Source organism: Canis aureus, chromosome 1 (genome assembly GCF_053574225.1).
Source record: "Canis aureus isolate CA01 chromosome 1, VMU_Caureus_v.1.0, whole genome shotgun sequence".
NCBI classification, from domain to species: domain Eukaryota; kingdom Metazoa; phylum Chordata; class Mammalia; order Carnivora; family Canidae; genus Canis; species Canis aureus.
In genome coordinates, this window is record NC_135611.1 from 71,042,862 (window position 1) to 71,064,905 (window position 22,044).

The 22,044-nt window shown below is 38.4% G+C and overlaps 1 protein-coding gene across 7 annotated transcripts in view; it reads left to right on the forward strand.

Annotated features, from left to right (window-relative positions):
- The window catches only part of SLC35D2 (solute carrier family 35 member D2), a 57,402-nt gene that overhangs the window by 13,564 nt on the left and 21,794 nt on the right, over window positions 1-22,044 (forward strand). For 6 of the 7 annotated variants that reach the window (XM_077903682.1, XM_077903686.1, XM_077903673.1 and 3 more), the window contains exons 4-8: window positions 6,999-7,066; window positions 10,704-10,775; window positions 11,671-11,739; window positions 16,225-16,327; window positions 17,655-17,747. In XM_077903682.1, coding sequence (XP_077759808.1) covers window positions 6,999-7,066; window positions 10,704-10,775; window positions 11,671-11,739; window positions 16,225-16,327; window positions 17,655-17,747 — 405 coding nt within the window. The remainder of the gene's footprint in view (window positions 1-6,998; window positions 7,067-10,703; window positions 10,776-11,670; window positions 11,740-16,224; window positions 16,328-17,654; window positions 17,748-22,044) is intronic. The other variant, XM_077903693.1, reaches the window with a different exon arrangement.

The following is a 22,044-nucleotide window of genomic DNA, read 5'->3' on the forward strand; positions in this document are numbered from 1 at the left end:
TGTGCTTCCTGCTTACACTGAGTAGAAACTTAATAAAGATATTCTGTTATTCATTCAGTTGTCCATTAATGTAATGTAGTTATAGTAATAGTGTGTGCTTAGCAAATGACATTAAATAAATACTTTATATCTTCTGAAATGGAAATTGGTAAGCTTTTTTGGTTAAAAAAAAAAAAAACCACACCAGGTAATATATATTTAGGCTTGTAGGACAGACCATTTCTGTTGGAACTATTCACTGTATCCTGATATATAAATGAATTGCTGTGACTGTGTGCTAATAAAACTTTATTTACATGGACAAAAAAATGGGTGAGATTTGGCTGGTAAGCCCTACTTTTCTGATCTTGTTAGAAGTTTTCATTTGTAGCTTGGATTGATAAGAGCTGTGAGTGGAATGAAGAATACAATTTGATATACCTAGAAATATACGAATTTTTCTGTGGAGGAACTAGAAACATAAAACCTGCCTTTCCTTCCTGGGAATGTGGAATAGAACTACCTTTTTAAAATAGTTGGTGGTTCAATAAATAGTTGCTTTAAGCCAGACATTTAATTCTTAGATCGATCCTATAAACAGGTGGTATTGATTAGATTATGATTACATTTTTAGATTTAGGGAATTAAATCAGACTGTCACTTCCTTGAGGATGAGGACCTTGCATGGCTTCTTCACTACTGTGTCTCTAAGATCTGAAAGATGCTGGCATCTAAATTATTTATCACTAAATTGTTCATCAGTCTGACTAAGCACATGCATGCAGCATCAGTAATCAGGGACATCCACATAAAGAGAAAAACAAAATATTGAAGTATAATGAAAGCTATTAATTCAGCCGTAATAGGAAAAATAAGAATATTGTTGGGCTTGCTTACACTTAGTTTATGATACACTATAGTTTTTAAACATTTTAAAATTGTGAAATCCGAATCTAAATGCAGGGAAAAAAGGCATCAACATGAATGTATAGTTGAATGAATAATAACCTGTGCAGTCCTTGCCTAGATCATGAGATGGGATCACAAAATCTTCCTTACTCATTATTCTCTTATAATATACTTTTCTTGCTTTCTTTGTAATTATTCTAATACGCATTCCTGAATTATGTTTTGCTATTTTTGCATGTTCTGGAAAGAGAATACTGTTCTGGACATACTTAGGGTTGGATCTCAGAGCACATATATCAGTCAGCTAGGGCTCCCATAACAAAAACAACAGACTTAGGGGCTTAAACAACAAGAATGAGTTTTCTCACAGTTCTGGAAGTAAAAAGTCCAAGATCAAGGTGTTGGCAGGGTTGGTTTGAGGTATAAATTCTTTCTTTGGTGTTTTGATAGCTGCCTTCTTGCTATGCCTGACATGACCTTTTATGTTTTGTGCGTGCACTCCTGGTGTCTCCTCTTCTTCTTCTTCTTCTTCTTTTTTAAAGATTTATTTATTCATAGAGAGAGAGAGGCAGAGACACAGGCAGAGGGAGGAGCAGGCTCCATGTGGGGAGCCCGACATGGGACTTGATCCCAGGTCTCCAGGATCACACCCTGGGTTGCAGGCGGCGCTAAACCACTGCACCACCACAGCTGCCCTGGTGTCTCCTCTTCTTAGGAGGACATCGGTCCTATTGAGTTGGGCCCCATCCTTATGACCTCATTTAACCTTAACTACCTCTTAAAAACCCTATCTCCAGATAATAGTCACATGGGCATTAGGGCTTCAAATATGAATTTTAAGGGGACACAACTCGGTCTAAAATGGCACTTGTGGCATGAGTTTCTCTGGGAGGTCTATTAAGAAGTGGAATGGGGGACCCCTGGGTGGATCAGTGGTTGAGCATCTGCCTTTGGCTCAGGGCGTGATCCCAGATTCCCAGGATCGAGTCACACATCCGGCTGCCTGCATAGAGCCTTCTTCTCCTTCTGCCTGTGTCTCTGTTTCTCTCTGTGTCTCATGAATAAGTAAATAAAATCTTAAAAAAAAAAAAAAAAAAGAAGTGGAATGGTTGCAGTAGTTGAGTAGATAACATCAATGTGTTCTCCAAAGTGGTGGTACTAGTTCACACTCCTGACAAAAGTGCGTTTAAGTCCCTGCTGCTCTGCCTTCTTGCCAATCCTTGATAGGTCAGTCATTTTATTTATTTTTTACTTTTTTGCTATTTTAATTACTATGTGTTGATATGTCAGTCATTTTAAATTGTGCTAATCTGGTGGGATATAATGCCCTCGGCTTTAATTTGCATTTTCTTGACTATTAATGAGGTTTTTTTAATGCCCATTTTGGATATCCTTTTTTGTGAAGTATTGGTTCAAGACTTGCCCATTTTTCTGTTGGGTTGATGTCTTTTTTTCGCTGATCTGTTTAGGAGTTAAAAGAAAATTTATTAATGATAATCCTCTTGTTAATTACATACAGTATTGCAAATACATTTTCTCCCTCTGGGGTGTATCTTTTTATTTTGTTTACATGTATTTATCATGTATTTCCTATCATAAGCAGTAATCCTAATTTAAAATTAGTTAAATTTTATCAGTCTTTTCCTTTATGATTAATCACTATTCTTAAGAAATCCTTCGTCAGTTTGAGGTTATGAATATATTTTTCTAGATAAAAGATATGTAGTTTTTTAGAATTAGGTTTTTAATCTGTTTGCAGTTAATTTGTGTGGATGGTGTGGGGTAATGGTTCAATTTCATTTTTTTTCCCAAATAATGGGCATTGGTATTCACATATTTTATTTCTGTGCTCTGATGTCTTTTCATTTGTCTGTTTGGTTTTTTGCAACATTACCACACAGTCTTCATTCCTATAGCTTTGTGAAAAGTTTTGCTATCTACTAGAGCAAATCTTTCCTTTGTTCTTGATCCTTCAAATTTCTTTCTTTTTTTTTTTAAAGATTTTATTTATTTATTCATGAGAATACTCTGAGAGGAGAGAGAGAGAGGCAGAGACACAGACAGAGGGAGAAGCAGGCTCCATGCAGGGAGCCTGATGTGGGACTCGAACCCAGGTCTCCAGGATCAGGCACTGGGCTGAAGGCGGCGCCAAACCGCTGAGCCACCCAGGCTGCCCAATCCTTCAAATTTCTATATGGATATTGGAAGCAGCTTGTCAAGTTTCAGAAAAATAACCTTTTGGGATTTTAATTGGGATTTCATTGATGTTATAAGTCAATTTGGGACAAATTGATATTTTAAAAATATGGAATATTTCAATCTGTCAAAATAGTATACGTATACCTTCTTTAATTGCCCTCAGTAAAACTTTATAATTTTCTCTGTAGAGGTCTAACATTTCTGTTAATTTATTCCAAGGTACTTCTTCCTTTTTTTCCTTTTTTGCTCTTACATATATCTTTAAAAAATATATTATTTGGAAAATTAGAGGGATATATTTTATAGTGTATTTATATATTATTTTATATCCACAAAATTATAGAACTAATTATTGAATTAATATATCATAATTTACTTCTGGTTTCCTTTAGATTTTTTCTTTTTTTTTAAATTTTTATTTATTTATGATAGTCACACACAGAGAGAGAGAGAGAGAGAGGCAGAGACATAGGCAGAGGGAGAAGCAGGCTCCATGCACCGGGAGCCCGACGTGGGATTTGATCCCGGGTCTCGAGGATCGCGCCCTGGGCCAAAGGCAGGCGCTAAACCACTGCGCCACCCAGGGATTCCCCTTTAGATTTTTTTCTACATTCACATTTCATCTGCAAAAAATGACAGTTTTGCTTCATTTTTTCCAACATTCTAATTTTTATTTCTTTTACATGCCTTAATGTATAGTGTAGGACCCTAGGTGCAATTTTGATTGAAATGGTTATACTGACATGTTTGATTTCAAAGAGAAAGTTTTTAACATTTCACATTAAGTATGTTGTTTGCTGTAGGGTTTTTGTAGATACTTTATATGCCTGTTCCAGTTATCTTTTTTAGAAAGATTTTTTTATTTGGGGGGGGCGGTTGCCGAGGGAGAGGGAGAGAGAACCTCAAGCAGACTCCATGCCCAGCAGAGCCTGATGTGTATCTTGATCTCACAACTCTGAGGTCACGACCTGAGCCAAAACCAAGAGTTGGATACTTAACTGACTGTAACCATCCAGGTGCCCTGTTCCAATTATCTTATGCTGCATAACTTAGTGACTCAAAACAATAATGACTGTATTATTTCTCACATGTACTGTGGTTAAGGAATTAGGGACAGTTTTCAACTGGGTAGTTCTGGCTTAGGGCATCTGTATAGTTTCAGACAGACAATAGCAGAGTGGAAACAACAATGGGGGTTCTGGTTTGTGCAGCTGGAACCTGGTCCCAAATCTTTCTCTTCTTATTATCTCAGGCCTCTCTATATGTCACTCATGTAGGCTAGTTTGGGCTTCCTCACAAAATGGCAGGTTTCAGGTGGTCAAAATTCTTACATAGTACTGAATTCTACAAGGGCGAGTGTTCCAGCAAGCAGGGAAAAACTACCTTGCTTTTTGTGATCTGGCCTCAAAGATCACATAGTATCATTTCATCTGTACATTATTAGTTGAAACAGTCCCATGCAATTTTAAATGGAAGGGACCTAGATCCTACCTCTGGATGGAAGGAAGTGTCAAAGTCATGTTTTAAGAGCATATGAAATGGGGAGTCCTGTTGCAGCCTTCATCTCTGATTATGGATTTGTCTATTTCTCTTGTTTTTTGATTTGTTTTGTTTTTTCTTTTTCTTGTTTTTAAAGACTTTATTTATTTGACAGAGAATGAGCACAAGCAGGGGGAGTGGCAGGCAGAGGGAGAGGGAGAAGCAGGCTCCCCACTGAGCAGGGAGCCAGATGCTGGGCTTGATCCCAGGACCCTGGGATTATGACCTGAAACTCATGAAGGCAGATGTTTAACAGACTGAGCCACCCAGGTGCTGCTCCGTGGATTTTTTTTTTTTATAAGTATAGTACAGTATTGTAGATGTGTCTTCTCTTTCTTATAATTTTAACATTTTCTGTAGCTTACTTTATTGTAAGAGTATAGCATATAATACATATTACATAGAAAATACACGTTAATTGACTATGTTATTGCTAAGGCTGCTGGTCAAACGTAGGCTGTTAATACTTAAGTTTTTGGGAAGTAATATTGTACATGGATTTTCAACTGTGCAGGGGGTAGTCATCCCTAAGCCCTGCATTGTTCAAAGGTCAACTGTATATGAGGTGTACCCTTTCTGTTTGAGTTCTTTTACATTTCCCTGGAAATTACAGCAAGCATACCTAACTTAACAAAATCCAAAGTTGATTAATAAATGTGTCTTCCTTGTCAACATTTACCTCTCCTCCCAATTTATTTTGCTCTTGTCAGCAGGTACTTTAATCCTCTAGCTTTATGTAAATCTCACAGTATGTTTTTCTTTTCTTTTTTCTTTAAACCATCAATATTTGTTTATATTTATCCATGTATATTTACCCATGTATTTATTGCTTTCTTTGCTTTTTTTTTCCTTTTTGCATCTCACACTTTCCACTTTCCTCCTGATTAAAGTATACCTCCTTTAGGATGTACTTTATTAATGGTCTGATTAAATTCCCTTAGTTTTTGTTTGTTTGTTTGAAAAAGACTACGGTTTTCTTTGCTTTTGAAAGATATTGTCATTGGGGGTAGCATTCTAACTTGACCTTCGAGGAGGCAGTTTTGCGGTCTTCTGGCTTCCATTGTTTCTCTCTGGGTTTCTGTTTTCACTTTAGTTTTGGCCTAGGGACTCACTATTTTCCCACATACTTTTGGAAGTTTCCCTTCATACTTTTATGAAGGCTTTGAATTATTTTATGTAACATTGTTAATTGTTTTTAGTGGGGAGATTAATACAAATAATCTAGCCCATTGTTACTAAAAACCAGAAGTCAATATTGTTTTTATTTTGAATCATATAAGGAAAGGGGGCCAACTGATTCTTTTCAATGCCTAATAACTTCTAAAGTTATAATATTCCAGGATGAGTTGTAGGCTGCTAGCCAGATTGTTGTGAATGAAGGGGAAGGTCCTGGATCTGAGGTCCTCTAGGTCTTCTTTCTTGAACAAATCTCCTAATAATAACATTTTATAAATTTGGGGGGGTAGATGACACTATTTCAAAATCCTTCAAAGACTATCTTATCTGAGTTGCATGCTTAATGTCTTTTTAGCGGAAAAAGAAGTGCTAGGCTCACCTTAATAGCTATGGATTATTGTATCAGTCAAAAAGTTTTCAGTTATTGTGTGACCTAATGAAAGGATATATATATATTTTTTCGTTTTATGGAAGACTAGGTCTTACATGTCGTGTGTTTCTTCAGTATGTTTTGAACAATATTTCTCTTGATAATCAGAAGATAATTCAGGAGCTAAGAGCTCAGTTAAACCTAACTCAAATACTACTGTTAACATTGTTTAACCTTGGTAAATAGGTAATCATTATGCACCTTGAAAACAAATAAAGTAACTCCAAAGTAATGTGGCTGGTAGTTGTGTCTACAACTTTTTGAAAGGGTCACCAAGCTTGTTAATTCCAGTGAGATCTGAACCTTTGTTGTTATCCAGAAAAGTGCATAATGCATAGGTAGCAAGTTTGTCCACCTTCTCAGGGGACCTTCTGAATCTTATGCATATACTATAAATACCCATTATTAGCTGAAACAGTCCCGTGCAATTTTGTCATCTGAAACCCAGGGGTTTCCACTTGAGAGAGATGCTTATTCAGAGCCTTCCTGTAGAGAAATAGTCTGCTAACGTTGTCAGGGTCAACATTTCTCTTTCAATGCAGCTCTACCCCACCCTGCCATGGTTATAGCTATCACTGCTCACCTAACTAATTTGGGCACATGGAGAAACTCATGATGTGTTTTAGGTTGTGAAAAATTCACAGCTGCTACAGGGAAATGGACTAGAATGATTTGCTTACTGACAGGGAGTGTCACCATTCATACATGTGAAGGAAAATCATTTTTGGAGTCCTAATCAAATATTCTCTCTTTTTTTTCATGGAAGCTGTTTCCTTTGCCTCTTCTCTACATTGGAAATCACATAAGTGGATTATCAAGCACAAGTAAATTAAGGTAGAGTGCAGGAGAATGGTTGATGGGAGGTTCTTGACTCATTTGTTTCCAATGGTACAAAGACCAAGTTTGACCTTGAAGGTACTGCATGGGCTACATACAGAAGACAATAATATTTAATAATTTAAGGAAATTAAATGGAGTTTTGAGTTTGATTTGCTAATATTTTTAGGAAAGTTAAAAAGTTGATTTTTTTTTTTTATAATCAAGTCTGAACATAGAACATGAGATCTGTGGGCATCAAGACAGAGGTCTGATTTATCCAGGAGGATTTATTTATATTATATATCCAATATCCAATTCATTTCTCTGAATGGTTCTGTGCAACTGATTTCATCATGGTTTTGTAAAAGCAGGAACATTCTGTCAGATTTGGTATAGGTCAGGTTTGGTACAGAGGAAGAAAAGTGATAGATGTTATTTTTAAGTGCATTGTATACTTCTGAAGTATGCATTTGCATGTATTGCAGGGTCCTTTGATTAACTACTTTTGTTAAAAGTCACTGTAAAAAATGGAAATGAAAGTATAGAAAGACCAAGCCAACCATCAGAATACATGGTGCAAGATGTGTAGCCTAATTAACACAAATGAATAATGAGAAAATGAAGTTTGTGCAAAGAGTGACAGAGATGGAGGAAAACCCTGTGAGTTTGGTGAGAGTAAAAGGGGGCAGGTATGAGGTTGAGTAGAAGGAGAAGATCGTATAAAACTGAGAACTAAAATTAGACCTGTTGTCTTTCCTCTTATTTGGAAAGAACAGGTTGTGGTTGTAGAAAACAAAATGTGAAATATTGGTTTTAGTTATACATTTTAGTTGATTTTTGATAGTTTGCAGTTTATATTTAAGATCCTCTTATATATTAAGAGGATCTATTTTGAGTTTCTTTATGAAAGATGTAGGCTCTATCTAGATTCTGTTTTTTGCATGTAGCTGTCCAATTGTTTGAGCATCATTTGTTGAAAAGATCATCCTTTCTCCATTGAATTATGTTTGCTCCTCTGTCAAAGATCAGCTGACTATATTTGTGTATATTTATTTCTGGGTTCTCTAATCTGTTTTGTTGCTCTATTTCATTTATTTGATGTTTCAATTCATCATATAAAGAATTCTTTTGATACTCACATTATCCCATCTCAGGCCAATGGAAGCCCCTTTGAGTTGTCTCTTATCTTCTAGAGCCCCAGTAGTTTGATTATTTCCTTGCTGTATACCACATGATGTCCCAGGCTTATTTTGGACTTTTCCTGCCATTTCTCCAAGGATCCCCTGGTTATTTTTAATGTTAGAGATTATGTGGAGGCCACAATCTGGGTACTGGATATTTTGTGAAGGACCAGCCAACACAATTTCTTGATGATTAACATGTGAGGTGAAACAAAGAAAGGAGACAAAGATGACTTCATGGTTTTGGAAGAATGGGATTGCCATTGATTGGATCTATGCCTGGGAGTAGGATTGTTGGTCATATGACAGTTCTCTATTTAAAATTTTGAAGAATTGTTGAACTGTTTCCCAAAGTGGCTACACTAATTTACACCAGCAATGTAAGAAGGCTACAACTTCTCTACATTCTTGCCAAATTTGTTGTTGTCTATCTTTTGGATTATGGCTGTTATAGTAGTTGTGAAGAAGTACCTCATTATGATTTTGATTACATTTCTCCATTGTATTGTTTTGGCATGCTCTTGAAAAGAGCTCTTGAATTGATTATAATTGTATGGATTTATTTCTTGATTCTAAATCCTATTCCTTTGGTTATATGTCCATAATCAATAACTAGATAATACTGCTCCTTCTAGACTCTGAAGGACTTGTTAAATTAATACGTTAGTGTTGAGAGCAAATATTATGGTCGTCTTACTGATCTTAAGGGGGAAACATTCAGCTTTTCATCATTAAATATACCTTTACTTGCTTTTATTTTTTTTAATTTTTTTAAAAGATTTTGTTTATTCATAGTGACAGAGAGAGAGAGAGAGAGAGAGGCAGAGACACAGGCAGAGGGAGAAGCAGGCATCATACAGAGAGCCCGACGTGGGACTTGATCCAGGGTCTCCAGGATCACACCCTGGGCTGCAGGCGGTGCTAAACTGCTGCACCACCAGGGCTGCCCCTTACTTGCTTTTAAAAGACATCATCTAAAAATACTTTTTGGAATTAATTGACTTTTGGCTTGCTTTGAAAAAGGCACTTCTAACCATTCTCATAAGACATCTTTAAGTTGTGGATATGAAGTTCCTGAAAATTCATTCCTACCTGCTCTCTGGATGTGGTGTCATCGATGACATGAAACCCCTCCTCAAGTCTGGTTATGAGGAGCTGGCCACTACCCTCCTGGGTCTGGTTCTCACTTTCTTTCTTCAGGTCACCATCTACTCAGGGTCATACCTGGAAGCAGATGGAAGTGGGCTGTTCCAGCCCAGGCAGTTCGTTGACTGTGCATTGAACTATGTCTTGGAGTCTCTGGCTTTTGAGAGCCACTGAAAGGTTTTTAAGGATTTTTAAAAGACAGTGAATATAGCTTTATTACATAAAATTTTGGGGAAAAATAACCCATAATTTTATCCTTTAACATACTATTTTAAATGTTGATTTCAGTCTTTTCCCATATGTAAACTGTCTTGTTTCAGTTGTAGACTACATGGTTCTGTGTCCTCCTTGTTTTATTTAATATTCATTTTTTAAAGATTTTGTTTATTTATTCATGAGAAACAGAGAGAGAGAGAGGCAGAGACACAGGCAGAGGGAGAAGCAGGCTCCATGCAGGGAGCTCGACATGGGACTCAATCTGGATCCCGGGATCACACCCTGAGCCAAAGGCAGATGCTCAACCACTGAGCCACCCAGGTGTCCCAGTATAAAGTTTTATATTATATAGGTAACATACCATGTTCCCTCAAGTATATGTGTCATATTTATTTTATCATTGTTTTATGTGACTTTTAAGTTATTTTTGATGTTTTCCCCAAGACACAATTGCAGTGAACATATTTGTGCACATGATTTTTTTCTTTTGTATTATTACCTTTGGTTAAGTTTCCCAAAAGAAATAATTAGGTCCAAGTTTAGCACCACTGAATGACTGTTCATACATAGTTTCAACTTGATTTGACAAAGGGTGTGTTTGTTGGTTTACATTGCATACACTCTTTTAGAATGGGCTTTGTAATTTTAGCACAATCTTTGCGGTAGTTGAATAGCATGGTTTTTAAAAATTATTAATAAGTGAAAAAAATTGCTAATAAGTGAAAGTGGCCTGAAACTATTTTTTTTTTAAAGATTTTATTTATTTATTCATGAGAGACACAGAGAGAAAGAGAGGCAGAGACACAGGCAGAGGGAGAAGCAGGCTCCATGCAGGGAGCCTGACATGGGACTCTATCCTGAGTTTCCAGGATCATGCTCTGGGCTGAAGGCGGCACTAAATCGCTGAGCCACCCAGGCTGCCCGGCATGAAACTATTAAATCTCCATTTCTTTTTATTATTTAATGTGATTTGCTAATAGCATATGTGAGAATTAAGGTTAATCTCTTATATTTAATTTGGAAAGTTAGTGGGCTTAGTTAAAAATGTAAAATATGTTTAAAAAAATACTTGGTGTCTGATGTTATTTACTTGAATGTTTTCCCAACAGTTTGCCGATGTTCACCGTGCTCAGGAAATTTACCATTCCACTCACTTTACTCCTGGAAACCATCATACTTGGGTGATTTTTGTTTTTCCTCTATTCCTCTAGTGTCCTTTCCCTTCACCCCACATTATTTTTGCATAGCAAATTCTCAACATCTATTTTTCCAAATAGTTAACTTGAACTGCTAGTTGCAGTAACTTAGGGCCCCTTGGTTTACTCACTTAAAAGTCTCTCCTGTTTCCATGATTTCTTAAGAACATAATGAGTGACTTTTTTACTTTTTTTGCTTGTAAGTTTATATTTAAATGTTTATAATAGAAAATTATTTTAAAAATGCAACAATGCACCAACAAATGTAAATATGTTTCCTAGATGGAATATACACTGATTTTGGAATACAGAGGAAAAATTGTCCATGTATACATACCAGATAGGAATGCAGGAAATCACAGAAATCCATTCTGCTGCTGTGATTATGATGTAACATAGGAATAAATTAATAAAATTTAATTTAATTTTTATAAAAATCTTTCATAAAGATACTCAAGCTGATTTCAAAAAGATGATTCTTAATTTTGCTGTGAAGATTATTTAGCGATGAAATTTGGATGATGGCTCAGTGTTCGAAGTCCTGCTTTTGAATTTTACCTTAATCTTTGGGTGCTTGATATAAGACTGAGTAGAACTGCTAGCAGGGCCTCTTCTCCATTTTGTCACACATCTTTCCAATGAGAACGGAAATACATTTATATTAAATGAGACAGCTGATTAAGAAATAGATTTGGTGTGATTTATTAACCCACTTATAGATACTTACAGTGCTTTCTTTATGTAAATTGATATCTGTTTGATGTTAGCTATAAAACTGTGAACAATGTCTATATTCAGTTGAAGAATTATAATCCATGTGTTTTTCCTCTCCTCCTCCTTTCTTTTTCTGTCCATCCATCCATCTATTTATTTATTACAGGAAACAGTATTCCTTGAACATCATTGCCAGTGTTTTTACCATCATACTTGGTGCTTTCATAGCAGCTGGGTAAGACTTTGGACTGTTTCTGGTCAATAAGCTCTTTGTGCCTCTGACAATAGGCCCCACCCCGCCCTCGTTTTCCATTTTCCATCTGGCTGCAGTTGAATTGAGCAGCCAAGAGACAAGTCTGTTGATGTTAGTGGATTCCCCATGTGTTCCTGTGAAAGTCAGATGGGGTTCCAACTTGGCCAGAACATTTCTGAGAACGTATAATGGCAATGTTAGAAGCTATGAATGTAGCTTTTCTTCATAAAAAGGAATAAGCTATATGCTTTTATTACTGAGTGATTGTCTTCAATACAAAAAATTTACTTGAAAAGTTCTTGGGCATTTGGTCAAGAACAACAGCTTTATAAAGCCCTTGTATGCTGATTTGTTTTATCACCTGGGATGTCTTAGCAGTCTGTTTCCAAGGGTGGGATACTCTCATTAAATGTATTTGTATATTTGGGACATGAGCCAGTGCATGACCAAATTGACCCTTGAGCAACACAGGGATGAAGGGCTCAACAACCCTCCCCCACAACTCTCCGCACCCACATAGTGGAAAATCCAAGTGTAACTTTCGACTCCTTAAAAACTTCACTACTAATAGCCTATTGTTGACAGGAAGCTTAACTGATAACATAAATAATTGATTAACATGTATTTTGTATGCTATGTGTACTATATAGTGTATTCCTAAAATGAAGCAAGCTAGGAAAAGTGTTAAGAAAAACCTAAGGAAGAGATAATACATTATGCTACTGTACTGAATTTATTGAAAAAAAATCTATGGATAAATGGACCAGCACAGTTCAAACCTGGGTTGTTTGGGGTCAACTATGGTATCTCATTCGGTAATATGCAAGAGCAGGAATGAGGACTCCCAGGTTTGCATTTGAAAGCAGACCCTCAGACTCCTGGCTTTTATAGCCTAGTGGTTAATAAAGTATGTTTGGGTCCAAGACTTAGCCTGGCCCCTTGCCAGCTCAACCTCTCTGTGCCTCAGTTACACTCATCTGTAAAGTAAAGAATGCAATGGAAAAGAAAAACCTACCTGAATGAAGGGAAGAATGCCAAGATTGGATGAATTTCAGTTAAACTAGTTTGCTTAACTGATTTAGAAATCAGAGTTCTGGGGGTGCCTGGGTGGGGTCAATTGGTTAAGTGTCCAGTTCTTCATTTCAGCTCAGGTCATGATCTCGGGGGTCCCTAGGTTGGGCCCTGTGTCTGGCTCCATGCTTGGTGCAGAGCCTGCTTCTCCCTGCCCCTCTCTCTGCTCCCTCTCTCTTTTAAATAAATAAATTTTTTTTTTTTTTTTTAAATAAGGGTTCTGGATCACCAGGTGAAAAATAAATAAGGATATGGGTATTATCCTAGTCTCCTGGCTTACTAGCTATATAATCAGGACAGGCTATTTAACCTCCTTGCACCCCAGTTAGTTCAACTAGAAAATGAAGATTAGAATAGACCCACCTAGTAGGGTCTTTGTGTGAATTAGACGAGATAACAATAAACTGAGGTTTACACGAGTGCGTGGCCAAGTTCAACAGAAACATGTGGAGTGTTAAGTCGTGGGCTGCCTGGCGCCCTTCCAGGTGCTGGGGAACCCAGCAGGAAACAGAATGGACACGGAGCTTCCTTTTTACTTGGCGGAGAAAATGATCAAAACAGAAGATATAGCAGGCCAGATGGTGACATACTAGCAATCTATTTTTTACTATAAATGTGTTTAGCCCTTTGTCTGGACCAAGGTTTGTTATTTCTGGTTTCGTATGTGACGTCCTCGGCCACGGCCGACTTGAGCTCCTGCAAGCACTGGTGGAGCCCACAGGCCCAGCAACATTGATAGCCTGTGTCTTCATGAAGATTCTGTTTCAAAGAAGTCAGAGGAGCAAAGTGGCTAAAAGAGGGAGGCCCTGTGTGAAGAGTACACCCATCCCACAGGGCCTTGGGGTGTCCGCTGGGCAGCCTCTCTTTTCTAAGCTTCTTAGAGCTCAGTTTGGAAACTCCTGACAGAGCCAGTCATGCACTTTTACAAGGTAACGGGTCTGTGGAGCCCTGGTGAGGAGTGGCACTTCAGACGCTGTGTCTTTCCAGGCCTGGTGAATAGAAATTCAGCTCATCGTTACCACATGTGACATTCTCATGAGCCGAAGGGGTAAATAGGGTTTTGAGAGCATCTAACTTGACCCCAAGAGCTGGCTTGGAAGAGCACTTCTGGACTCTTCCCTTCCTCAGCACCCAGAGAATGGGCGCTGTGCATGGGGGACAAGCAGCCTTCGTAGCTGCAGGCCTGCCATGACCCCACTGTGCTGTCCTCCTGCGGATCTCCTCATCCAAATGCAACTGTAGAACTGGTTCAGTCAGAGGGGCCGGGTTGCACTGCTGCAACCAACAGCTCCCATGTCCACACCCCAAATGTGTTCTGATCCTGCCGCCCACTCAGACCAGCCGAGCTGGGCTTAAGGCCACGGTGGGGCCATGGCGGCCACGTCGGGGCTCATCGTAGCTACTCAGGGGTGAGGCTGATGGAAGCCCTGCCTTAGAAGGGACGTCCTTACTTATCCAGGAGAGAAGAGGGCCTGTGGGCAAGCCTGCTTTGGCTTTTCAACCTTTTGCCTGGAAATGCCATGTGTTGTCTCCTCTTACATTTTATTTGCCAATGCAAGTCACGTGGCCAGAAAAAGTTGAAATACTATGTCTGTAAACAGCCCTAAATGGCAACTACAAGAGTTAAGTAACCGTGAATTGGCTTTCATTTATTGAAGCAAGTAAATTCTTTTCAAGCTTCTGTGCTTTTACCAGTGGCCTAAACAACTGGTGCTGGGGACAGTGGCCCCTGGAGCAGGAGGCCTGAACTCTGGGAATTGCCCTCAGGCTCTCTGAGGGAGTGAGTGACTCCCTTCCCCTCCCCTAGAACCCTGGCTTTTTTATCCATTCAGCTTTGCCATTTTATGGAACAGCAGACTCTTGTTAACATGGAGCCAAATGTGTGTAGACATGAGATTTGGGAGATTCTATTTCTTGTGATTGAGCCCAGAGATTCTGATTTATGATGATCTAAAATGAATTTGCATTCTTACAAATATATCATACCAGCAGAAGCCTCAGGCAAATTAGCCTAATTTGCATTCAGATTTTGATTAAATTTTTGCCTCTTTATTTCCTTCTCCTCAGTTAGAAATAGCCTTTAAAAATTCATTTTTTTAATATTGCAGGGGATCAGGATATGCCACTCCAAAATTTGCCGCTTTGGCATAAACATTATTTTGAACTGGTGGCATTAATTGAGAATCAACAGATGTAGGAAGAGTTCTGTCTTCCCCTTTCCTGCCTAAAAGCAGACCACAAATATCCCTTTGTAGAGGTGGTCTCACCTGCACCCCCCCACCCTCCCTCCCTTCTCCAGTAATAGGAAAGCAGTTCTTATCACTGGTGATAGAGAATCGGTAGCAAGATGAGTCTGCATAAATAAAGCTCCTACAATAACCCTTATCTTCAAGTAGTTTCATCCATGAATTTCCTAGCCCTTTTCCCATAATTTATTTGTTCCTTGGAATCCAAACTTCTTCTTTTTTAAAATGGTATATAAGCCTTAGAGTCTAATTACTTATTTGAAATTTTTTGTGAACTCCTGTATATGTAAAATATTTACTTAAAGTCATATTCCTTTTCTCTTGTTAACCTACTGTCAGTCAAACTTGAAGGCTCCAGTCACTGAACCTAAGAGGGTAGAGGAAACCTTGATGCTGGGTATTTATGAATTATGACATGGGTCTAGTACTGTCTGTAAGATCAAGTGTAGTAGGTGAGTCATATCATGGCTCAGCCGCTCTCTCCTTCCTGTGCCATATCCCCCTGAACATTTTTATATTAGTATTATTTGTGTAAAGTGGAAATTGAAGAGAAGAGGTTTCAAAAGAATGGGGCGAAAGGAACCTTAGAGAAGTTGCAGAGAAGGAACAGATCTCTGCCTTGCCATTCTGCTGGACAGGGGTGGGAGGTGCGGTGGATGATGGGACCGGCTGGGCACCAGATGGGGGGTGTCAGTTCCTCACTGGACCCTCTTTGCCCCAGTAACTGCTCAGCTGTCCCCAAAGGACTGTACCCTGGAGATGGCCCTGTTGATTACAATAAGCAAAGCCACTGGGTGGGTTGGACAAACCATTCCCCTTAAAAAAAGCAGGGCTCACCAATTATTATGCCGGCTGATCGTTAGCCAAAGAAAGGGCTTTGCAGTAAAGGAAGATGGTTAATGTCCCTCTGGTTTTAAGCCATTCATGATTAAATTGAAGCCACCTGATGGCCTGGTTTTGTTTTGTCTGAAGGCAAAGCAGAGGAATTAACCACAGAAGGGGAAAAATCTGCCAGAGGAAGAAAAGGTAGTTACCAGCATCACAAGTGGATTTGATTAGGGAAAGATAAAACAGGCAGGCAGGCTTTGAAGGCCAAGTTGTGTTGTGAGTTTCTGAATAATCGTCCTCCTTTTTGTGTTCTCCCTCCCAGTTCTGACCTTGCCTTTAACTTGGAAGGCTATATTTTTGTATTCCTGAATGATATCTTCACAGCAGCAAATGGAGTTTATACCAAACAGAAAATGGACCCAAAGGTACCAGATCTTCACTCCTAGGGTTTTTGGGCTTTTGTCATCTGGACCCTGAAATTGCATGTGAAAAAAAAAAAAAAAAAAAAAAAGATTGTAAAGTTGTCATATAATTTAATTTACATGGTACGCTTTATAAATCACTAATTTCTTTTCAGTTATCTTTTTCAGTCTGTATGGAGTCTTGTGACCCCTGAACTTGCAAAGTTTTGGGTGAAAATCAGGGAGGGAAAAGGTACCACTATTTTGGATGCAAAATCAGAATATAGAAAGAGATTATTTTGAAAGGCCAACTAGAAGAAGTTTTTTCGCCATCCTCCTCAGTGACCAGGGCAAAGTCAGGGGTATTCTAAAGCAACTGAGTTTGAGTCTGAAGGTGTGGGTTACAGAGAGGAGTTGTGCTGCTGACGGGTCACTGTGACTCGGACCGACTTCTCCAAGGGTCAGATTCCTCTGTGGAGTGGCCCAGGTTGCAGGGCCGACCCAGCAGGAAGTTCCCTTCCTGGCAGTGACTGAGCAGGTCCCCCATGGCGACCAGATGAGTGCGTCTCGCTGGGGCTCCCCCCCCCCCCCCCCCCCCCCCCCCCCCCCCCGAGTCCAAGTCCAGGCCCCTGCCCACCCTCCCCACTCCCCCAGCTGTTTCAGAAGCTTGGGAGGATGAGCCAGGCATATGTTGCTTTGTTCCAAGTTCTTTGTGTTGAGTGAGGGAGTTTGCTCTGATGGACAGATTTATTTCTATGAGCTGTTTTTTTTCTGTGCGGACTCCTTTGTTTTTTACTGGTGGCAGTTTTACAAAAACAGGTTTGTTGCCCTTTGAGGGTCACAATATGTCACCATTCATGAAAAATGGTGAAGTGCTGTAGTCACATTAATGCAAGATTAGAAAGCAAGAAACCTGATGTTTTAACCCTGCTGCTCCTTAACAGAAAGAGCAGATGTTTTTAAGGAGTTCTGTTTATATTAACATTTTAAATGTTCTTTATTTTGTTCCAGATTTCCTATTTTGAATACAATACTTTAAAAAAATACCCAATTAGAATGTTAGAGATGGGTGGGACCTCAGAGGTCCTCCATGTTCATTTGTTTTATTTCCCATTTTTGTGTAAAACAAATGTTTATTTTGCTATCATGATGTACTTGAAGGGAAGACTTTTACATGAGGAATTTGATTTAAAAAAGAAAGGAATTTGCTGAATATATTCCAATATAAAGTTGGTCAGAATAATTTTTTTCAGAATAATTTTTAACTCAATAAATACATAGTTGTATAATTGGCCCTTGGAAATCTGATGCTTTATATTTCAAAAATTCAATGTTTTCTTTGTTTTTATAGGAGTTAGGGAAATATGGAGTGCTTTTCTACAATGCCTGCTTCATGATTATACCAACTCTTATCATCAGTGTCTCTACTGGAGACCTTCGACAGGTGAGATGGTGACAGTCATGACATTCCTGCTGAGCAGTCTTTTAAAGCCTTAATAGGTAACTTCTGGTGGTAACTGCAGTGGGAACCGTCCCAGTAACCAGGAGTACCAGGAGGGCCCAGGAAAGTAAGGTCTGTGATATCCAGAGTAACACCTTTTGGCACAACCCTTTCTGTGCTGTTTATTTTTAGACATGTGGGAAGCAGCAAGAAGTAGTCAAAAGAACTCTGGACTTGAAGCTTTTTTTGAAAACAATCACAGCAAAAATCTGAGTTTGAGTTTTAATATCCCTATTTGCTGATGTTGGATCCTGGGAAAACTAACTTAGAAGGGGATTTTAACAGTTTTAAAATGGGTTTATCTGCTACCTTTATAATGGACATTTTGAATCCTATGCAAAGCAGAATCATTTAATGGATCTCACATACCCACCACCCAGTGTCAACACTTTTTGGCATTTTGCCATTCTTATTTCATCTATTCATTTTTCATTTATTCATCTGCTTTCATTTTTTTTCCTCCTGGAATATTTTAAAGCAAATTCCAGACATCATGGCATTTTGCACCAAAATATTCCAGGACATATATTTGAATTTTGAGAATGTGTTGTGCATTTGGCATTTGCCCTGCTCATGTGTCTGCTGCACACAGATGAGAGACAAGTAAAATGGGCAATTAGTAGAAATAGAGGCGGCCCAGTTGGAGGGAGTGAAGGCCAGTCTCTCAGTCTGCAGGGTTAATATTCACCCCGTAGCACCCACAGTGATAGTCTTGAAGTGTGTCAGCCCCCGCCAAACTCTACTTTCTCATAAAGTTGCTAGCCACACCACTTCTAAGAATTTTGCCTGTATCTCAAGGGAGATGTTTAAGTTCATGTGAGAAAATTTGCTAGGCAAAAATGATGGTTCGGCCTGGCCTCTGCCCACAGAACTAGCCCTCAGACATTAACTCTCCTGTTGCTCGATCTGGTGTGCGGTTCAGAGGGGCCCTGTGCAAATAGCATGCCCCCTCCATGTGCCAGTGTTTATGAGTTTACTAATCAGCATGCTTCTGTGGTGCACACAGGTTGAGTAGATCCCATTTGTTGGAATACTTTGAGAAGGCTGCAGGCTCCTGTGGGTTCCTTGGGTGGATGTCAGGGCTCTTGTTCTCTCTCAAAGCTATACTTTCTCATTTGTACAATTTCTTTCCAAAAGAGGGGACAGCAGAAGGCTTAGCAGCAGGGTTATGAATGGCATGGTGAGCAGAAACTGAATTTTAGGTTACCTTATGAATTAAATCCGCTAGATGTATCATCTTAATAATTTATAACATTGTTTCAGTAGGAATGTATGTTCCCACATCTAAACCATTGCTTTATCAACTTGTAGCATGTGCTCTCAGAAGTTTCACCTGCTTGTGGGATGCCCAGGTGGGGCACCTGTGTGGCTTGTGGGGCGCCTGGGTGGCTCAGTTGGTTGAGTGTCTGACTCTTGGTTTCAGCTCAGGTCATGATCTCAGGGTCATGGGAAGGCCCCCCCCCCCCCCCACCATAGGCCCTGCGCTCAGCAGGGAGTCTGCTTCAGAGTTCTCCCCCTCTGCCCGTCCTCCCTCTTGTGCATGCGCACATACTCTCTCTCTCTAATAAATCTTAAAAAAAAAAAGAAAAAAGTTTCACCTGCTTGTAATACTTAGGATTGCAGAATTATTATACTTTCTCAATTAATACTAAAAATAATATCTAATATTTACTGAGAACTTATTCTGTCATTGTTGAAAGCATTATACGTTAACTGTTTTACTGCTTTCCACAACAGTGCTCTGAGGAGAGGGTACTGCTAATTAGCTTTTAGACAAGGAATCTAGAGCACAGTGTTTAAATAGCTTCCAGGTACAGGTGGTACATCCAGGCAGCCTGGCTCTGGAGCACTTCCTCCACTGTAATCCTAGTTACTTTATTGTATCTGAAAAGTGTTTCTTTCCTTCATGCATGAAAAACCATAACCCATCACTTATGTCTTAGAAAGTACAAGTGGCCAAACATATACTTTAACTTATTAAATAGTGGTGTTCTAGGAGAATATTATGCTCCTATTCTGGATTTGTACTGAACTATCTCAGTATTTACCCTGTGTAGCCTCTTCTGTTTGACCAGGTTCCTAGGATTTCAAACAGAAGATCCTCTAGGTATCTTAGAGCCCCCCGGTTGTGGTTACTATTCACTGTAATTCCAGATGGATCAGAGCTAAATATATAGATTTATTTAAAAATCTGTAAGAAAATTATAATTTAGATAAAAATAGAATGTGTTTATAACTGGAAGAAAGGCCTTCTATAAAAATGACAAAATACAAAGTCATAAAATTAAAACTTTGACTCTTTTAGAGATAGGAGATGCCAAAAGATATGGGATACTTATTGTAATCATTTTTAAAACCCTGTAGAAAAAATAATGACACTTTTTACTAGTAAGATCGTTCTGCTGTGTTCCATTGAACCATGACAAGCTTCTTCCAATTGGTTACTTTTAATCATGTTTGAATCCATTTTAGTTGTGAACCAAATGATACAATAAAGAAGAGAACTTACGTAATTAGGTATGTTAGTCTCTAAAATTGCATTTTATTTGCCCAGTTTGGTGTGATTGTACAAAAATGGATGAATTAGGGTGAAATGTTAACTTGTTAATAGAAGAAGTACTTTGATGAGTCATTTTTTCCTGTTGACTGGAGAGTATCAGAGGTTGTGGTAAGACTGGTGCATCTGACTCACTGCCCTAGAGTTCACACCTGGACCTTGGACTTATGTGGTCAACAAATCTGGTAACAGCACCTTGATTCTCTCTGATTAGCATAGTCAGCGATACCAGCAACTCTTGTCAACAGATTAGGCCCCTGGAAAATACTGATTGAGTGACCTTTCTTTAGTCAGTCGAATTGCTGCAGTTGGTTCAGAGTACATTGTTTATTACAGCTGATGAATAGGGATAAATAGGACTTATTTTTCTGATTAAAAAAACCACATATATGCAAAACAGATTCACACTCTACCATAATTTTATAACAATAGCAAGTCATAAGGAAGCAGTACGTTATTGTTATTCATCTTTTTTTTGCTTTGTTTTTTTTTTTTTCAAAGATTTTATTTATTTACTTGAGAGAGAGCATGAGCAGAGGGCAGAGGGAGAGGGAGAAGCAGATTCCCCGCTGGGCAGGAAGCCTGACACTGGGCTCAATCCCAGGAATCCAAAATCATGACCTGAGCCAAAGGCAGATGCTTAACCAACTGAGCCACCCAGAGGCCGCTGTGTTTTAAAATAAATGTCATACTATATTATTTTTTACAATGCCACCTGTATAGCCTCATCATTATTAAAGGAACAAAATCAAATCAAAATCTGTTAAAATTTAGGTTGGCAAAGAATCCAAATATTTTTATGAAAAGTACTGTGTATCCCTTAGTGGTTTATTTGGTATCAGGAATACATAGTTTTTTACTGTTTGCAGAAATACTTCCAGCTTGTTGAATCAGTGTTTTCCTACTCTTGGTTTGAAGTTTAGAGCATATGGTTTTCACTTATTGCCAGTATTAAAATAATACTGATAGATATAGAGTAATACTATAATACTAGATATAGAGTGTTTTCTATAGTTTTTGTTTGGTTTTGATCTTTGCCTTGGATTTTTTTTCTGCTCCTTTGATTGGCTTGTGCTTGCCAGTAAGACAGATTTATATTTATTATTACTTTTCTTTCACCAGTAAGCATTTAAAGAAAATAATTTGATGATGGAAACCTTCAAACCTATACAGAAGGAGAACAAGTAGTATAACAACTAGGTTCAACAATTATTAACATTTAATGTGTCTCTTTTTGTTGAGAGAGATGAGTGAAGTCTTACCAATGAAACAATGACAAGTATGGCAAGGATGTATTAATTAGAGGAAGAGAATTCCATTCTAATTGGCTTAAAATTTTTGAATTATAAACTTAACAAAGATTTAAATAGTAGTTTTCAATCTATAAAGTTACTAAGACATGGCTAACAACTTTTATCTAGTAGAAAGTAAATAGAACTTATACTGAATTATGTTGTTCAGCACATACTTAATGTATAATCTTGAGTCACTTTATAATCATTTTTGGATGCAAAGGACAAATTATGAATAACATGCTCCTTTTTATTGTGAACTATCATTTAAAGAAGGTTAATTTCATTTTCTCAGCTAAGGACTAGTTCTTGGAGAGCTGAAACTGTCTTATAAGCTTCTTTGTCCCAGCTCTTCCACCCTGATTACTTGCTTGCTTTGTAAATAGCAAAT